The 20,160-nt window shown below is 49.4% G+C and overlaps 1 protein-coding gene across 1 annotated transcript in view; it reads left to right on the top strand.

The window, feature by feature from the left end:
• RBM46 (RNA binding motif protein 46) overlaps positions 1-20,160 on the top strand; it is a 53,601-nt gene that overhangs the window by 9,088 nt on the left and 24,353 nt on the right. The window contains exon 2 of the mRNA XM_030192688.1: positions 3,710-4,177. Coding sequence (XP_030048548.1) covers positions 3,710-4,177 — 468 coding nt within the window. The remainder of the gene's footprint in view (positions 1-3,709; positions 4,178-20,160) is intronic.

Raw genomic sequence — 20,160 nt, 5'->3', positions numbered from 1 at the left:
ACCCCATCAGTGAGAACAAGCAACCTGCTTGACCTCGGAGAAAGCGAAGATACATACCTGTAGCAGGTATTCTCCGAGGACAGCAGGCTGATTGTTCTCACAAACCCGCCCACCTCCCCTTTGGAGTTGTCTTTCTCCTTCTTATTGCTTTGTTATCGAACTGATAGGGGCTCTCGCGCGATGGGCCGGTAGATGGCTGCGCATGCGCGGTGCATGCGTTGTGCGCGCTCGAAGGCTCTAGCAAACTTTTGTTGCTAGGAAGATTTCCGTTCCTCGGGCTGCCGTGGACGCCGACCCATCAGTGAGAACAATCAGCCTGTTGTCCTCGGAGAATACCTGCTACAGGTATGTATCTTCGCTTTCTTTCTGTTTTTCTGGTATTGTGCTGCATGCATAGTCTAGCTTCTTAGGATTTCAGGTTAATTTTTTAAGAGGGGCTATCTCTTTTCTGCTTGTGTGACTGCAAGGCCAAGTGTCTGAATAGGGATCTGTTTGTTAGGTTCTGATATTTTGATAATGTATTGTGTTTCAGATTTGGCAAGACTGTTCTCTTGATTCCTACTCTGTGTGCTAATTTGGTTTGTGTCATTTTGGGTTTATTGGAGCTGTAACAGCTTACAGAAATTATTTACAATGAAAAAGAAAATCACAAGTTATTTTTCTTCTGCTATACTGGTGAAATATTTCTGTTTGTGCGCGCCATGGCTGGTAAAAGAGGTGTTGCTACTGTAGGGGTGGAGCCATAATGATCCCGTCCCTGAGGTTACAAAAAAGCACTGGTCAGGTGTCTAGTAGTGGAGGAGTTTGTGTTGCTCCTACTGAGGGTAGGGGAGAGAGAACGTGCTAGACAGGGGGGAGGGGAGGGATTGGGAGGAGAGAGAGGGGAGGGGGAGAGTTGGGAGGACAAAGGAGAGAGAGGAGATGCTGGATGGGTGGGTGGGGTGCCAGAAACCCTAGCACTGGCCATGCAAGGTGGCATCATGGTGGACGCTGCATACCTTTGTCAAGCACCACAGGGTAGACATTGGTGCACTTGGAAGACAGTTTTTTTGTTTTGGTCCTCGGGGCAGTGGTATGAGGATCCCACCTACTCTAGGGGTTGCTTTTGAACATCCTACAGATTCTGGAGTAGTGGGAAGCTACGCAGTGGAAGAAGAAGTTAGATTTTGCCTGATAATTTTCTTTCCATTAGTCCTTTCCTCTATTCTTGAGGCCCTCCCGAGGTTTCTGAGATGTTTACTCGGTACATAGTAACTAGTCAAATAATGACTGTCACCTTGCATGGTTCTTCCTGCATATCTCTTGTTCTCTACAAGTTGTCCAAAGATGAGAGAGGTCCACACATAGTTGTTCGTCTGGTTACTACTACTACTTACTTATCATTTCTAAAGCGCTACTAGACGTATGCAGCGCTGTACACTTGAACATGAAGAGACAGTCCCTGCTCGACAGAGCTTATAATCTAATTAGGACAGACAAACAGGACAAACGAGATAAGGGAATATTAAAGTGAGAATGATAAAATAAGGGTTCTGAACAAGTGAATAAGGGTTAGGAGTTAAAAGCTGCATCAAAAAGGTGGGCTTTTAGCTTAGATTTGAAGACCGCCAGAGATGGAGCTTGACATACCGGCTCAGGAAGTCTATTCCAGGCATATGGTGCAGCAAGATAAAAGGAACGGCGTCTGGAGTTAGCAGTGGAGGAGAAGGGTGCAGATAAGAGAGATTTACCCAGTGAACGGAGTTCCCAGGGAGGAATGTATGGAGAGATGAGAGTGGAGAGGTACTGAGGAGCTGCAGAGTGAATGCACTTATAGGTCAATAAAAGGAGTTTGAACTGTATGCGGAAACGGATAGGAAGCCAGTGAAGTGACTTGAGGAGAGGGCTAATATGAGCATAATGACACCGGCGGAATATTAGTCGTGCAGCAGAATTTTGAACAGATTGAAGAGGAGAGAGATGGCTAAGTGGGAGGCCTCTGAGAAGCAAGTTGCAATAGTCTAAGCAAGAGGTGATAAGCTTGTGGATGAGGGTTCTGGTAGTGTGCTCAGAAAGGAAAGGGCGAATTTTGGTGATGTTATAGAGAAAGAAATGACAGGTGTTAGCAGTCTGCTGGTTAGTGTTAAGTTAGCAAGTTGTTTAAGGTTGTTGTTTTTATTCTGAGTTTCTTCTTACTACTTGTCTACATATTTTCCAGAAATCTTAATTCTAAACAAGCTGTTTCAGTCAGATATATGTTTGTGTATTAATAATTTGATGATTTGCCAAACCCTGGGAAATCCCTTATCTAAGCGATTTCTAATATTTCAAAAATATATAAAAATAAAACAAAACAGAACACCATTGACAGGACAGATCCCAGGTACATCAGAGAACAGACACACCCAAAACTAACTTTAGAAAGCTACAGAAGAAAGCAGAGGCAATTAAAGATTAACAAATAAAAACTGTTACTATCTGTTGTTGATGAAAAGTTCACCAGAAGTAACACATACCAGTGATGTTAAATGTTTTATTTTTTTAGTTTGTTTAAGTGAAACAGCCTCACAGAGAGAAGAACCAGGCTCTCTCTGATTAGAAAGATCTAATTGGCTTATAAACTCTTAAAATAATAATAATAATATAAACAATAATATAATATAATAATAATATAAACAGGGATGCTTTACAGGCTAAAGTATGATGTTGTAAAGTTACCAATTTGAATCTAATATGGAAGTTCACTGGTAACCAATGTAGGGATGTGAATACAGGTGTACTATTCTCACAGTTCCCTGCTCCTATTAAAATCCTGGTTGATGTAGATTCTGCAATCACCAGTATATGTAAAGCACCTTATTATGCAAATAGACAAATGCAGCTTGCAGCAAACTTTTCAAGCGGAATTATTCCTGATAAAATAACACCATCTTTGAACTTACACTCCCCAGTGCTCCTGAGTACCATCTTAAAGGGACCAGTGTAAAGAAAAGCCCTGTGTGGACCCCCTCCTCCACCCCTGCCAGTCAGCCGCTCCCCCAAAATCCTCTGCTTGGACCCCTCCAAGTGAAGCCTCTTGCTTTCATGAAGCTCTACCCAGAATCCCAAAACCTTCCCAGAGTTCTTCCTGGAATGTCCTTAGTCTTCAGTGGCTTAACAGGAGCATTTCCTGGTTACTGTTGCCCGCTAAGTTCCTAGGGGTTCTATGAAGGACTTTGGGGTGGTGGGGTGAGAGTGGAAACTAATATGGGGGGGGTCTCTTGGGGGGGAGGTCCACATAAGGTTTTTGATTTATACTGTCCCCTTAAAATGGTGCCTGGGAGCATGAGGCTTTGTGTTAGTTGCATAATGCTCCTGCAGAGCAGAATTATACAGCTTCAAGGTTGATTTCAAGTTATGTTATTCATCTACCATGAAAGTTAATCACCTGAGATTTTACTGCAGCTTATTAACTACTCCCTCAAAGTTGTTAAACTTTGGTAGGAAAAAAGTTAATAAATAGGTGAAACTTTGAGGCCAGTGAATAGGAAAGTTAACCAGACATGCTTGTTTTGTTAACTTTGCTTATTTATTAACATTTCATTCTGAAAGGAGTCAGTTTAATTGCTAATTTTTACATTTTGTACAGAACATTCAAATGTTTTGATTATCTTTTTTATAAATTACAGAAAGTGTGTACAAAATTTTCAGTGAATTATTGTTCATGAATTTTTCATTTTCTGTTTCTTAGGATGGGAAGGCCCTCCTCCACCTCGAGGTTGTGAAGTTTTTGTGGGAAAGATTCCTCGTGATATGTATGAAGATGAATTAGTTCCTGTATTTGAAAGAGCAGGGAAAATATATGAATTCAGACTTATGATGGAATTCAGTGGTGAGAATCGAGGTTATGCATTTGTGATGTACACAACTAAAGAGGAAGCACAACTTGCAATTAGGATGCTTAATAATTATGAGATTCGACCTGGGAAATTTATTGGTGTTTGTGTGAGTTTGGATAATTGCAGATTATTTATTGGTGCCATTCCAAAAGAAAAGAAAAAAGAAGAAATCTTGGATGAAATGAAGAAGGTTACAGAAGGAGTTGTGGATGTTATTGTGTATCCAAGTGCAACTGATAAAACTAAAAATAGAGGCTTTGCTTTTGTTGAGTATGAGTCTCACAGAGCTGCTGCTATGGCTAGAAGAAAACTAATTCCAGGTAATTTATCAGCTGTTTAAGATTTGTGTAATTACCAAAATAATTACTTTAGAGAAAGTATTCTATTTCAGCTCACAGCACCTCCTTTTGAGGATTTTATACAGCTTTTTAACCTACTTATGTGGTGTAGGTTGCTGCTTTTATGTATATTGCAAACTGCCCACACCTCTAGTTTTGTCATTATTCTGCTTGGAGAGCAGATTTGTAGGTGTACACATTTAGGAAGAAGTTTCTAGTTGACTGTGTAGTAGTAGACTAATGGTAGAATCAGGGGCAAGCCAACAGGACAGCTGGAAAAGGGTTATAGAGCTGGGACTCTGGTTCTTCAGAGGAGTTTTATGCCAGAAGTTCCTACAATTGCAGAATGAACAGCAGTCAGTAGCAGACTGGTAGACAGGGACATTCTGAAGAGATCTAGAAACTTTTTATAGTATCTGATGGCCAAGACCCTGAGCAATTTGGAAGGGGCTATAAGTCATAGAAGGTTGCAAGCGATGTGACCACATCACACCATTTTTGCAAAACCTTCATTGGCTACCATTACAATAGAGGGCTAAATTTAAAACTTTATCCAGCTTATTTTCGAAGGAGATCGCCGGCCATCTTCCGACACAAATCGGGAGATGGCCGGCGATCTCCTGAAACCGGCCAAATCGGTATAATCGAAAGCCGATTTTGGCCGGCGCCAACTGCTTTCCGTCGCGGAGCTGGCCAAACTTCAAGGGGGCGTTTCGGTCGAGTAGCGAAGGCGGCACAGGGGCGAGCTTTGAGATGGCCAGCTTCGCCCGATAATGGAAAAAAGAAAGCCAGCCTTGACGAGCATTTTGCCGGCTTTACTTGGTCCCTTTTTTTTCACGACCTATCTTCAAAAAGGTGCCCCAACTGACCAAATGACCACCGGAGGGAATCGGGGATGACCTCCCCTTACTCCCCCAGTGGTCACCAACCTCCTCTCACCCAAAAAAAAAAATGCCAGCCTGAAATGTCATACCCAGCTCCCTGACAGCAGTATGCAAGTCCCTGGAGCAGTTTTTAGTGGGTGCAGTGCACTTCAGGCAGGTGGACCCAGGCCCATCCCCCCTACCTGTTACACTTGTAGTGGTAAATGGGAGCACTCCAACCCCCCCCCCCCCCCCCCCCACCAAAACCCACTGTATCCACATGTAGGTGCCCCCCTTCACCCATAAGGGCTATGGTAGTGGTGTAGAGTTGTGGGGAGTGGGTTTTAGGGGGATTTGGGGGGCTCAGCACCCAAGGTAAAGGAGCTATGCACCTGGGCGCTATTTTTTTTTTTTTTAATTTTTAGAAGTGCCCCCTAGGGTGCCCAGTTGGTGTCCTGGCATGTCAGGGGGACCAGTGCACTACAAATGCTGGCTCCTCCCACGACCAAATGCCTTGGATTTGGCTGGGTTTGAGATCGCCGGCTTCGTTTCCCATTATCGGTGAAAACCGATGCTGGCCATCTCAAACCCGGCCATCTCTGACATTTGGCCGGCCCCAACCGTATTATTGAAACGAAAGATGGCCAGCCATCTTTTTCGATAATACGGTTCGGGAGTGCTCTTTGTGACACCGGCCAAATAGATGGAATGCCCGCTCTATCTGTAACAAACTCCCCTATATCCAGGACCTCTTTATCTCGTGTCACCTCCATCTGCTCGCCATAACAGAAACCTGGCTCTGCCCTGATGACTCTGCTTCAGTCGCAGCCCTCTGCCATGGTGGTTATCTTTTTTCACATACTCCTCGCCCTACTGGTCGCGGGGGCGGTGTTGGACTACTTCTCTCTCCCTCCTCCAGATTTCAACCCCTTCTTCCACCTCAATCTCACTGTTTTTTCTCCTTTGAAGTCCACTCTATCCGCCTTTTCTCTCCTCTGCCTCTTCGAATAGCGGTCATTTATCGTCCCCCTGATAAGTCCCTTTCATCCTTTCTCAGTGACTTTGATGCCTGACTTGCCTTCTTCCATGATCCTTCCTCCCCCTCTCTCATCCTTGGTGACTTTAATATTCCTGCTAATGATCCTTCCAACTCTTATATTTCCAAGTTACTCGCTTTAACATCCTCCTTTAATCTTCAACTATGCTCCACCTCCCCCACTCATCAAAATGGTCACTGTCTTGATCTCATCTTCTCCTCCAACTGTTCAACCTCTAGTTTCCTTGCCTCTGATCTTCCCCTCTCTGATCACCATCTTATAACTTTCACACTTAAATCTCCTCCCTCCCAGTCCCGTCCTATTATATCTAATTTATCTAGGAATCTTCACGATATTGACCCTTCATCTCTATCCTCCCATGTTTCAAACCTCCTCTCTACTGTGGCACCATCCACGTCTGTCAACGAGGCTGTTTCTTCTTATAACAATACTCTATCCTCTGACTTAGACACTCTTGCACCTTTGATGACCCGCCCTATAAGGCGCACAAAACCCCAACCTTGGCTGACTTCTAATATCCGCTACCTACGTTCCTGTACCCGCTCCGCCGAACGCCTCTGGCAGAAATCTCGGGCCCTTGCTGATTTCCTACACTTTAAGTTCATGCTGACCTCCTTCCAATCTCCTCTTTTACGCGCCAAACAGGATTATTATATCCAACTGACCAACTCTCTTGGCTCTAACCCTCGACTTCTCTTCACCACATTGAACTCTCTCCTCAAGGTGCCCCCTCCCCCAACTCCCCCTTCATTATCTCCTCAGACCCTTGCTGAATTCTTTCACGACAAGGTTCAAAAGATAAACCTTGAATTCCATATCATCATGCTGATCAATCCATAGACTGGTGGGTTGTGTCCATCTACCAGCAGGTGGAGATAGAGAGCAATCCTTTTGCCTCCCTATATGTGGTCATGTGCTGCCGGAAACTCCTCAGTATGTTCTCTATCTCAGCAGGTGGTGGTCACACACAGCAGCAGCTCTGGCTAGGTCTCCAAGCCTAATTTTTAGGTTTTGTTGAGTACCTGGGGTTGAGGGCTCTTCTTGAGCAAGTGCAAACCTGGTGGTGCCAGGTCCCTCCTTTTCTCCCCCCTCCCGCTGGCTCAGTTAAAAAAAAAAAAAAATTGGGACGTCCTTAAGGGCGTTTATTTCAACGTTTATTTAAACGTTTATTGCAGCTACTCACTGGGACACCAGTTCATTACAGCTCGGAGCGAGAAGCAGGTAATTTTTACCTTTTTATAGCGGGCAGGGGGTTCCCCGATCGATCTCCACGTGGCCTATGGTGTCGGAGGGCGAGGGCGCGAAGAATCGCTCCCCGGACCGCGTGTGCGCTTCTAGCGGGGATGCGGGGGTCTTAAAGTCTGATTCGCCCTTGTTGGGTGTCAGTTTGGAGGCCGGTCAGTGTCCCGGTTCTTCCTCCGGTGTGGCGGTTTTTCCCGCCATAAACGCCCATCCCCCGCTGCTCGCCTCCGCCATCTTGGCCGGCCACTCTGCTCGGACGGCTTCTTCTTGGGCCGCCCTTCAGCTGGGAGACATTAATGCCATAGCCGCCCTTTATTTGGGCGACGGCAAAAAAGCGGCTAAAGTTAAGCGCCATTCTTCCCGCGCGGCTCCTTCGCGGAGTGTCGCGCTGGACGCCATCTTGGATGCGCAGCATGTTTCTCCCCCGCTCTTGCGAGCGCCGGTTGAGGGTGCATCTAGGGCTGTGGCCCAGGCTGCTGAAGTGCACAGTCTGGGGGGTTTCTCCCCCGAGTTTATTTTGCTGCTGCATCAGGCCTTCCTTATGCAAAACGCTGCCCCTGCTCCCTTGGCCGATAAAGGGGTTGAGGCCCCCGGAAGTAAACGCCCTCGGGTGGATTCCCAGGCCTTAGAGGACTCTGTCTCCTCTGATGTAGATGAGGGCAGCGTATCTGAGTTCTCCCAACGGTCCTTTGGGGATTCCTTGGAGGAGACGGATTCCCGCTCGGATGGAGCGGATGACCCCTCTGCAGCGCGGATCTTTCGCTCAGAGGATTTGCCCAACCTGTTAGTGCAGGCCATGAGCATTTTGAAGATTTCCTCTCCAGAGGACGTCTCTCCCTCAGCCCCTGTTGGCTCCGCCATTATGCTGGGGACGAAGCGCCCGCCTGGAACCTTCCACGTGCATGATGCCATGCACACCTTAATTTCGGCTCAATGGGATGTCCCGGAAGCGAGCCTCAAAGTGGCTAGGGCTATGTCCCGCCTCTATCCTTTGCCTGAAAGTGAACGGGAGGCCTTTCTTTGGCCTACCGTGGATTCTTTAATCACTGCGGTGACTAAGAAAACGGCGTTGCCAGTAGAAGGTGGCATGGCCCTAAAGGACGCACAAGACAGAAGATTGGAGGCGGCCTTAAGGTCGTCCTTCGAGGCGGCTGCCTTAAGTTTGCAGGCCTCAGTTTGCGGCTCCTATGTGGCCAGGGCGTGCCTGACGATTGTGCAACGGGCTTCCCCCTCGGATCCTTCCTTGAGGGCTGATTGGCCGGCCCTGGAATCGGGCTTGGCTTATTTGGCAGACTTACTGTATGTTGTCTTGAGAGCCTCAGCTAAAGGTATGGCTCAGACAGTCTCTGCGCGGCGGTGGCTTTGGCTGAAGCATTGGTCTGCTGACCACGCCTCTAAGTCCCGCCTGGCTAAGTTGCCTTTTAAAGGCAAGCTGCTCTTTGGGGTCGAGCTGGACAAAATTGTGACCGATCTCGGCATGTCTAAGGGCAAGAGGTTACCAGAGGTCAGGGCTCGGGCCAGTGCTCGCCCCGGTAACTCCAGAGGACGGTTTCAGGAAGCCCGTCGGTACCGCCCGGGCAAGTCGGGCTCCTCTGCCCCCTCTTCCTTCAAGAGGAACTTCTCCCCCAAGCAGCATTCCTTTCGCAGAGACCGCCGTCCCGGAGGTGCGCCCTCCGGTCCTCCCCCAGGGTCTCGTACCCAATGACGGGGTCCTGGTCCATGGCCCAGTGCAGATTGGAGGACGCCTGTCCTCGTTTCTGGGCGAGTGGACCAGGGTAACTTCAGACGCTTGGGTGCTGGAAGTCATCAGAGACGGCTACGAGCTAGAGTTCTGCCGACCCTTAAGAGACGGGTTTGTACTCTCTCCCTGCAAGTCTCCGGTCAAAGCTGTGGCAGTGCAGCAGACCTTGGACAATCTCATCCGCCTGGGTGCGGTCGTTCCGGAGCCAGAAAATCAGCTTGGCAAGGGACGTTACTCCATTTACTTTGTGGTACCAAAGAAAGGAGGTTCTGTACGGCCTATCCTCGACCTCAAAGGGGTCAATCGGGCCTTGAAAGTTCGGCACTTTCGCATGGAGACTCTCCGCTCTGTTATAGCGGCAGTGAAGGCAGGGCAGTTCCTGGCATCCTTGGACATCAAGGAAGCGTACTTGCATATTCCCATCTGGCCTCCTCATCAACGCTTTCTGCGTTTTGCAGTCCTGGGCCGACACTTCCAGTTCAGAGCCCTCCCGTTCGGGTTGGCTACTGCTCCGCGGACCTTCTCCAAGGTAATGGTGGTCATCGCGGCCTTCCTGCGAAAGGAAGTAGTACAAGTCCATCCTTATCTGGACGACTGGTTGATCCGAGCCCCCTCTTATGCAGAGTGCGGCAAAGCTGTGGACCGGGTGGTTGCTCTTTTGAGCTCCCTGGGGTGGATCATCAACTGGGAGAAAAGCCAGCTGCGCCCGACTCAGTCCCTGGAGTATCTGGGAGTTCGATTCGACACCCAAGTGGGCAGAGTGTTCCTGCCGGACAATCGGATTGTCAAACTTCAGGCTCAGGTGGACCAGTTCCTAGTAGCCTCTCCGCTTCGGGCTTGGGACTATGTGCAGCTGTTTGGCTCTATGACGGCCACGATGGAAGTAGTGCCCTGGGCCAGGGGTCATATGAGACCACTACAACACTCTCTGCTGCAGCGCTGGACTCCGGTGTCGGAGGATTATGCTGTGCACCTTCCCTTGGACCCAGCAGTGCGCAAGGCGCTGAGCTGGTGGCTGAAGACAGACAAGTTGTCTGCAGGGATGCCTCTTGTGACCCCGGAGTGGATTGTCGTCACGACGGACGCCTCTTTGACGGGCTGGGGAGCCCACTGTTTGGGAAGGACAGCGCAGGGGCTCTGGTCTCCTGCAGAGGCAAAGTGGTCTATCAACCTCCTGGAACTCAGAGCCATTCGGTTGGCGCTATTGCAGTTCCTCCCGATACTGGCGTTGAAGCCAGTACGGGTCCTGTCGGACAATGCCACGGCTGTGGCCTATGTCAACCGCTAGGGAGGTACCAAGAGCGCCCCTCTAGCCAAGGAGGCCATGAATCTATGCCAGTGGGCGGAAGCGAGCCTGGAGCAGCTGTCAGCGGCCCACATTGCCGGAGTCATGAATGTCAAGGCGGACTTTCTCTGTCGCCATACCTTGGATCCCGGAGAGTGGCAGTTATCGTCTCAGGCGTTCTTGGACATCACGAAGCGCTGGGGCCAGCCGAGCCTAGATCTGATGGCATCATCGGCCAATTGCCAAGTGCCGCGCTTTTTCAGCAGAGGACGGGACCCTCGATCCCTGGGAGTAGATGCTCTTCTCCAACAGTGGCTGACACAGGAGCTTCTCTATGTGTTCCCGCCCTGGCCCATGTTGGGCAGGGTGCTAGACCGGGTGGCAAAGCATCCGGGCCGGATAATCCTGGTGGGTCCGGACTGGCCCAGACGTCCCTGGTATGCGGACTTGATCAGGCTCTCAGTGGACGACCCTCTGCGATTGCCAGTGGAGCAGGGCCTGTTGCATCAGGGTCCCGTGGTGATGAAGGATCCCTCCCCCTTTGGTCTTACAGCCTGGCTATTGAGCGGCAGCGTCTGAGGAAGAAGGGCTTCTAAGACAAGGTCATCGCCACTATGCTGAGAGCGAGGAAGCGCTCTACTTCTACTGCTTACGCCAGGGTTTGGCGTACCTTTGCAGCGTGGTGTGAAGCAGGCTCACTTTCTCCCTTCACTGCTCCAATTTCTTCAGTGTTGGCGTTCCTGCAAGAAGGTCTGGAGAAAGGCCTGTCGCTCAGTTCCCTTAAAGTCCAGGTAGCGGCTCTGGCTTGCTTCAGGGGCTGCCTAAAGGGTGCTTCCCTGGCTTCGCAGCCAGATGTGGTGCGTTTTCTCAAGGGAGTTAATCACCTGCGCCCTCCTCTGCACTCAGTGGTGCCTGCGTGGAATCTCAACCTGGTGCTAAGAGCCTTGCAGAAGCCGCCTTTTGAACCCTTGTCGAGGGCATCTCTAAAAGACCTGACGTTGAAAGCAGTCTTTTTGGTGGCTATCACTTCAGCCAGAAGAATTTCCCAGCTCCAGGCACTCTCATGTCGAGAGCCTTTTCTGCAGTTCACTGAGGCAGGAGTGACTATTCGCACAGTGCCTTCCTTCCTGCCCAAGATTGTTTCTCGCTTCCATGTGAATCAGCAGCTCTGTCTCCCTTCCTTTCGTAGGGAGGACTACCCAGAGGAATACTCTGCTCTTAAATATCTGGATGTGAGACGAGTCATCATCAGATACTTGGAAGTGACCAATGATTTCCGGAAGACGGATCATCTGTTTGTCCTGTTTGCAGGTCCTCGTAAGGGTCTGCAGGCTGCTAAGCCTACAGTGACAAGATGGGTCAAGGAAGCCATTGCAGCAGCTTATGTGGCCACGGGGAAGGTGCCGCCTATTCAGCTGAAGGCTCACTCCACTAGAGCTGAGGCGGCCTCGATGGCAGAGGTCGGGTCCGTCTCCTTGGAAGAGATTTGCAAGGCGGCAACTTGGGCATCGGCCCATACCTTCTCCAGGCATTACCGCTTGACTGTGGCTGCTCGGGCGGAGGCCCGGTTTGAAGCTTCAGTGTTGCAGTCAGGGATTTCAATGTCCCGCCCTGGGTGAGTACTGCTTCGGTACATCCCACCAGTCTATGGATTGATCAGCATGATGATATGGAAGGTAAAATTATGTATCATACCTGATAATTTTCTTTCCATTAATCATAGCTGATCAATCCATAGCCCCTCCCAGATATCTGTACTGTTTATATTCTGGTTGCATTTCAGGTTCAAGTTTAGTCTTCAGTTCCTGTTCAGAAGGACTTCGTGTTCAAGTTTTTTCAATTGGATTCTTCAAGAGTTGAGACGAGTTTGTGTTACAGTGAGCTGCTGCATTCCTCTCCCCTCCGTTTTACGGGGCTGGATTGAGACCTAAATTCTGCCGGCGCTCCCTCCCGCTTCGGCGGTGTTAGGGTCAGTCAGCTCCTCCCGCGGTTGCGGTTGCAGGATAAGCCAGATCCCCCCGCATTGGCGGGGTGGTGTCCCTCCCCCGCTCCGCGGGGATGAGCTGGACGGATTCCCCTCCCCCACTTGTGTGGGGATGAGCTGGGTTAATTCCCCTCCCCCGTTTCGGCGGTGGTAAGCTGGGCAGAGTGTCCCTTTGTGGGTGTAATTCTCTAAGTGCTGAGTCCTGCGGATGGAGCTTGGATATCGACATACTGAGGAGTTTCCGGCAGCACATGACCACATATAGGGAGGCAAAAGGATTGCTCTCTATCTCCACCTGCTGGTAGATGGACACAACCCACCAGTCTATGGATTGATCAGCTATGATTAATGGAAAGAAAATTATCAGGTATGATACATAATTTTACCTTCTCTACCTCGCCACCTCTCCCTCCACTAGTCTGTTCCCCTCTCTCTCCTTCCCCTCATTCTTTTTCCTCCTTTCCTGAAGTTACTATAGAGGAAACTACACTTCTCCTTTCTTCCTCAAAATGTACCACCTGTTCCTCTGATCCCATTCCCACCCACCTTCTTAATGCCATCTCACCTGCTCTTATTCCTTTTATCTGTCACATTCTCAACCTCTCACTTTCCACTGCAACTGTCCCTACTGCCTTTAAACATGCTGTGGTCACACCTCTCCTTAAGAAGCCTTCACTCGACCCTACTTGTCCCTCTAATTATCGACCCATCTCCCTCCTCCCTTTTCTCTCCAAATTACTTGAGCGTGCTGTTCGCCGCTGCCTTGATTTTCTCTCCTCACATGCTATTCATGACCCACTACAATCTGGTTTTCGCCCTCTCCACTCAATCGAAACTGCTCTTACTAAAGTCTCCAATGACCTATTACTGGCCTAAATCCAGAGGTCTCTATTCCATCCTCATTCTTCTTGATCTTTCCGCTGCTTTTGACACTGTCGATCACAGCATACTCCTTGATATCCTGTCCTCACTTGGATTCCAGGGCTCTGTCCTTTCCTGGTTCTCTTCCTACCTCTCCCTCCGCACCTTTAGTGTTCACTCTGGTGGATCCTCTTCTACTTCTATCCCTCTGCCTGTCGGCGTACCTCAGGGTTCTGTTCTTGGTCCCCTCCTCTTTTCTATCTACACTTCTTCCCTTGGTTCATTAATCTCATCCCATGGCTTTTCCTACCATCTCTATGCTGATGACTCACAAATCTACCTTTCTACCCCTGATATCTCACCTTGCATCCAAACCAAAGTTTCAGCGTGCTTGTCTGACATTGCTATCTGGATGTCTCAACGCCACCTGAAATTAAACATGACCAAAACCGAACTTCTCATTTTTCCCCCCAAACCCACCTCCCCACTCCCCCCGTTTTCTATTTCTGTTGATGGCTCTCTCATTCTCCCTGTCTCCTTGGCTCGAAACCTTGGGGTCATCTTTGACTCTTCTCTCTCCTTCTCTGCTCACATCCAGCAGACCGCCAAGACCTGTCGTTTCTTTCTTTACAACATCCATAAAATCCGCCCCTTTCTTTCCGAGCACTCTACCAAAACCCTCATCCACACCCTTGTCACCTCTCGTTTAGACTACTGCAATCTGCTTCTTGCTGGCCTCCCACTTAGTCACCTCTCCCCTCTCCAATCGGTTCAAAACTCTGCTGCCCGTCTCGTCTTCCGCCAGGGTCGCTTTACTCATACTACCCCTCTCCTCAAGTCACTTCACTGGCTCCCTATCCGTTTTCGCATCCTGTTCAAACTTCTTCTACTAACCTATAAATGTACTCACTCTGCTGCTCCCCAGTATCTCTCCACACTCGTCCTTCCCTACACCCCTTCCCGTGCACTCCGCTCCATGGATAAATCCTTCTTATCTGTTCCCTTCTCCACTACTGCCAACTCCAGACTTCGCACCTTCTGTCTCACTGCACCCTACGCCTGGAATAAACTTCCTGAGCCCCTACGTCTTGCCCCTTCCTTGGCCACCTTTAAATCTAGACTGAAAGCCCATCTCTTTAACATTGCTTTTGACTCGTAACCACTTGTAACCACCTGCCTCCACCTACCCTCCTCCTTCCTGAACACACTAATTGATTTGATTTGCTTACTTTATTTTTTGTCTATTAGATTGTAAGCTCTTTGAGCAGGGACTGTCTTTCTTCTATGTTTGTGCAGCGCTGCGTATGCCTTGTAGCGCTATAGAAATGCTAAATAGTAGTAGTAGTAGTAGTAGTAGTATTTGGCCGGCGCCGTTCGATTATGCCCCTCCATGTCTGATCTTCAAGGCCCTTGAATGAAATGGCCCCGAATACTTGAAGAACAGGATGTTCCTTGTCATCAAGCAGATGAAGCCATTACGTATGGGTTGTGTCCATCAACCAGCAGGGGGAGATAGAGAACACTCAACTTTTCTCAGTGCCTCATGGCCAGCTAGCTCCACTGCCTCTTCAGTATTCTCTATCTCCCCAAGCAGGGTGGCTGCAGCTTCTTCTAGCTCCATCAGAAATCTGCCTGGGAGTGACTCCTGGCTTGCCAGTTGTTAGCCGGGGTGTTAGAGGCTATAGCAGCTTCACTTTGAAGGCACATAGGTCAGCCCTTTCCCTGCCTTACCCATGCCCCCGTGGATGTGGACATATTAGCTTGCTTTTCCCTGTCCTTTCCCACTCAGTGGATGCAGGCACATTGGTTCGTCTTTCCCTGCCTTTCCCACTTATCTGAGCCTCCGGAGTGTTTTTATTTACCTCTTTTGCCTCTGCTTTCCTCACAGCGTTAAAAAAAAATAATTAAAGTCGCGTCGCGCTTTAGTGCAGCGATCTTGGAAAAGAGGGTTTTTTCTTGAGATTCTTCTGCAGGACCGGAGCTGTGATACTCGGTCTAGTGAGGTAAGAGTGTTTTCGGACTCCTCCGGGGTGGGCCCGCGATCAGGACGTTTTTGGCACGAACCACCATATTTTGAATTTTACCGCTGTTTTCGGCGATGGCTGCGGAGACTGTAAAGCGCTGTTCTAAATGTGGCAAGCGCAAATCAGTAGCGGGGCTCGCATCTCAAGAAAGATATGGTGGAATTGGAAAAGGTACAGCAAAGGGCGACTAGAATGATAGCGGGGATGGGACGACTTCCCTATGAAGAAAGACTAAGGAGGCTAGGGCTTTTCAGCTTGGAGACAAGACGGCTGAGGGGAGACATGATAGAGCTATATAAAATAATGAGTGGAGTGGAACAGGTGGATGTGAAGCGTCTGTTCACGCTTTCCAAAAATACTAGGACTAGGGGGCATGCAATGAAACTACAGTGTAGTAAATTTAAAACAAATTGGAGAAAATTTTTCTTCACCCAATGCGTAATTAAACTCTGGAATTCGTTGCCGGAGAACGTGGTGAAGGCGGTTAGCTTAGCAGAGTTTAAAAAGGGGTTAGACGGTTTCCTAAAGGACAAGTCCATAAACCGCTACTAAATGGACTTGGGAAAAATCCACAATTCCAGGAATAACATGTATAGAATGTTTGTACGTTTGGGAATCTTGCCAGGTGCCCTTGGCCTGGATTGGCTGCTGTCGTGGACAGGATGCTGGGCTCGATGGACCCTTGGTCTTTTCCCAGTGTGGCATTACTTATGTACTTAAAATAGTCTCAACCATTTTGCCCGGCACCGACGTCAGGCTCACCGGTCTATAATTTCCCGGATCCCCTCTGGAACCTTTATTAATATCGGTGTTATACGGGCTACCCTCTGATCTTCTGGTGACCACTCAAGATTTTAAAGAGAAATTACATATTGCTAACAATAGTTCTGCCAGCTCATTTTTTAATTCTATCAGTACTCTGGGATGAATACCATCTGGTCCAGGAGATTTGCTACTCTTCAGTTTGTTAAATTGCCCCATTACATCCTCTAGGTTTATAGAGATTTCATTCAGTTTCTCCGACTCGTCAACTATACCATTTCTGGCACCGGTATCATTCCAAAATCTTCGGTGAAGACCGAAGCAAAGAATTCATTTAATTTCTCCGCTATGGCTTTGTCTTCCCTGATCGCCCCCTTTATCCCTTGGTCATCTAGCGGTCGAACCGATTCTTTTGCAAGCTTCTTTATTTTAATATACCTAAAAACATTTTACTATGTGTTTTTGCCTTCCTTATCAGCGCTTTGCATTTGACTTGACATTCCTTATGCTGTTTCTTATTTTTTTCAGTTGGTTCCTTCTTCTATTTGCTGAAGGATTTTCTTTTAGCTCTAATAGCTTCCTTCACCTTACTTTTTAACCATGCTGGCTGTCGTTTGGTCTTCCTCCCTCCTTTTTTAATACACAGAATATATTTGGCCTGGGCTTCCAGGATGGTATTTTTGAATAGCATCCATGCCTGATGTAAATTTTTGACTCTCGCAACTGCTCCTCTTTGGTTTCTTTTCACTGTTCTTCTCATTTTATCATAGTCTCCTTTTTGAAAGTTAAACGCTAGCGTATTGGATTTTCTGTTTATACTTTCTTCAAAGCTAATATCAAATCTGATCATATTATGATCACTGTTACCAAAGCGGCCCCATCACCATTACCTCCTGCACCAGATCACGTGCTCCATTAAGGACTAGGTCTAGAATTTTTCCTTCTTTTGTCGGCTCCTGTACCAGCTGCTCCATAAATCAGTCCTTGATTTCATCAAGGAATGTAACCTCTCTAGCACGCCCTGATGTTACATTTACCCAGTCAATATCAGGGTAATTGAAATCACCTATTATTATCGTGTTGCCCAATTTGGTAGCCTCCTTAATTTCCGCTAACATTTCTACATCCATCTGTTCATCCTGTCCAGACGGACAGTAGTACACACCTATCACTGTCCTTTTCCCCTTTACACATGGAAGTTCAATCCATAGGGATTCCAAGATGTGTTTTGTTTCCTAAATAATCTTCAATCTAGTTGATTCAAGGCACTCCTTAACATACAGTGCTACCCCTCCACCAATTCGATCCACCCTATCACTGCGATATAATTTGTATCCCGGTATGACAGTGTCCACTGGTTATCCTCCTTCCATATCATCAAGCTGATCAATCCATAGACTGGTGGGTTGTGTCCATCTACCAGCAGGTGGAGATAGAGAGCAAACTTTTGCCTCCCTATATGTGGTCATGTGCTGCCGGAAACTCCTCAGTATGTTCTCTATCTCAGCAGGTGGTGATCACACACAGCAGCAGCTCTGGCTAGGCCTCCAAGCCTAATCCTTAGGTTTTGTTGAGGCCTGGGGTTGAGGGCTCTTTTGAGCAAGTGCAAACCTGGTGGTGCCAGGTCCCTCCTTTTCTCCCCCCTCCCGCTGGCTCCGTTAAAAAAAAAAAAAAAAAAAAATTTTTTAAACGTCCTTAAAGGCGTTTATTTCGACGTTTATTTAAACGTTCATTGCAGCTACTCACTGGGACACCAGTTCGTTACAGCTCGGAGCGGCAAGCAGGTAATTTTACCTTTTTATAGCGGGCAGGGGGTTCCCCGATTCTTCTCCTCGTGGCATATGGCGTCGGAGGGCGAGGGCGCAAAGGGTCGCTCCCCGGATCGCTGGAGCGCTTCTAGAAGGGATGCGGGGGTTTTACAGCCTGATTCGCCCTTGATGGGTGACAGTTTAGTGACCGATGAATGTCCCGGTCCTTCCTCTGGCGTGGCGGTTTTTCCCGCCATAAACGCCCATCCCCCGCTCCTCGCCTCCGCCATCTTGGCCGGCCACGCGGCTCGGACGGCTTCTTCGTGGGCCGCCCTTGAGGTTGGAGACATTAATGCCATGAACGCCCTTAATTTGGGCGACGGCACAAAAGCGGCTAAAGTTAAGCGCCGTTCTTCCCGCGCGGCTCCTTCGCGGAGTGTCGCGCCGGACGCCATTTTGGATGCGCAGCATGTCTCTCCCCTGCTCTTGCGAACGCCGGTTGAGGGTGCGTCTAGGGCTGTTGCCCAGGCTGCGGAAGTGCACAGTCTGGGGGGTTTCTCCCCCGAGTTTGTTTTGCTGCTGCATCAGGCTTTCCTCATGCAAAACGCTGCCCCTGCTCCCTCTTCTGGTAAAGAGGTTGAGGTTCCCAGAGGTAAACGCCCTCGGGTTGATTCCCAGGCCTTGGAGGACTTTGTCTCCTCCGATGTAGATGAGGGCAGCGTGTCTGAGGTCTCCCAACGGTCCTTTGCGGATTCCTTGGAGGAGATAGATCCCCGCTCGGATGGAGCGGATGACCCCTCTGCAGCGCGGCTTTTTAGCCCAGAGGATTTGCCCAACCTGTTGTTACAGGCCATGGACACTTTGAAGATTTCCTCTCCGGAGGACGTCTCTCCCTCAGCCCCTGTTGGCTCTGCCATTATGCTGGGGACGAAGCGCCCGCCTAGAACCTTCCACGTGCATGATGCCATGCACACCTTAATTTCGGCTCAATGGGATGTCCCGGAAGCGAGCCTTAAAGTGGCTAGGGCTATGTCCCGCCTCTATCCTTTGGCTGTGAGTGAACGTGAGGCCTATCTGTGGCCTACCGTGGATTCTTTAATCACTGCGGTGACTAAGAAAACGGCTTTGCCGGTGGAAGGTGGCACAGCCCTAAAGGACGCCCAAGACAGAAGATTGGAGGCGGCCTTAAGGTCGTCCTTTGAGGCGGCTGCTTTAAGTTTGCAGGCCTCAGTTTGCGGCTCCTATGTGGCCAGGGCATGCCTGACTATGGTGCAGCGGGCTTCCCCCTCGGATCATTCCTTGAGGGCTGATTGGCCGGCCCTGGAATCGGGCTTAGCCTATTTGGCAGACTTGCTGTATGATGTCTTGAGGGCCTCAGCGAAAGGCATGGCTCAGACAATCTCTGCGCGGCGGTGGCTTTGGCTGAAACATTGGTCTGCTGACCACGCCTCTAAATCCCGCCTGGCTAGGTTGCCTTTTAAAGGCAAGCTGCTCTTTGGGGTCGAGCTGGACAAACTCGTGACCGATCTCGGCACGTCTAAGGGCAAGAAATTACCAGAGGTCAGGGCTCGGGCTAGTACTCGTCCCGGTACCTCCAGAGGATGGCTGCAGGAAGCCCGTCGGTACCGCCCGGGCAAGTCGGGTTCCTCTGCCCCCTCTTCCTTCAAGAGGAATTTCTCCCCCAAGCAGCATTCCTTTCGCAGAGACCGCCGTCCCGGAGGTGCTCCCTCCGGTCCTCCCCCAGGGTCTCGTACCCAATGACGGGGTCTTGGTCCACGCCCCAGTGCAGATTGGAGGAAGGCTGTCCTCGTTTCTGGGCGAGTGGACCACAATAACTTCAGACGCGTGGGTGCTGGAAGTCATCAGAGACGGCTACAAACTAGAGTTCTGCCGACCCTTAGAAGACGGGTTTGTACTCTCTCCCTGCAAGTCTCCGGTCAAAGCTGTGGCAGTGCAGCAGACCTTGGACAATCTGATCTGCCTGGGCGCGGTCGTTCCGGTGCCAGAAAGTCAGCTTGGCAAGGGACGTTACTCCATTTACTTTGTGGTACCAAAGAAAGGAGGTTCTGTCCGGCCTATCCTCGACCTCAAAGGGGTCAATCGGGCCTTGAAAGTGCGGCACTTTCGCATGGAGACTCTCCGCTCTGTTATAGCGGCAGTGAAGGCAGGAGAGTTCCTGGCATCCTTAGACATCAAGGAAGCGTACCTGCATATTCCCATCTGGCCTCCTCATCAACGCTTTCTGCGTTTTGCAGTCCTGGGACGACACTTCCAGTTCAGAGCCCTCCCTTTCGGGTTGGCTACTGCTCCGCGGACCTTTTCCAAAGTAATGGTGGTCATCGCGGCCTTCCTACGAAAGGAAGGGGTACAAGTCCATCCTTATCTGGACGACTGGTT

Source organism: Microcaecilia unicolor, chromosome 2 (assembly GCF_901765095.1).
Source record: "Microcaecilia unicolor chromosome 2, aMicUni1.1, whole genome shotgun sequence".
Taxonomy (NCBI): Eukaryota; Metazoa; Chordata; class Amphibia; order Gymnophiona; family Siphonopidae; genus Microcaecilia; species Microcaecilia unicolor.
The sequence above is the reverse complement of the archived record's forward strand: the minus strand, read 5'-3'. Positions and strand labels throughout refer to the sequence as shown.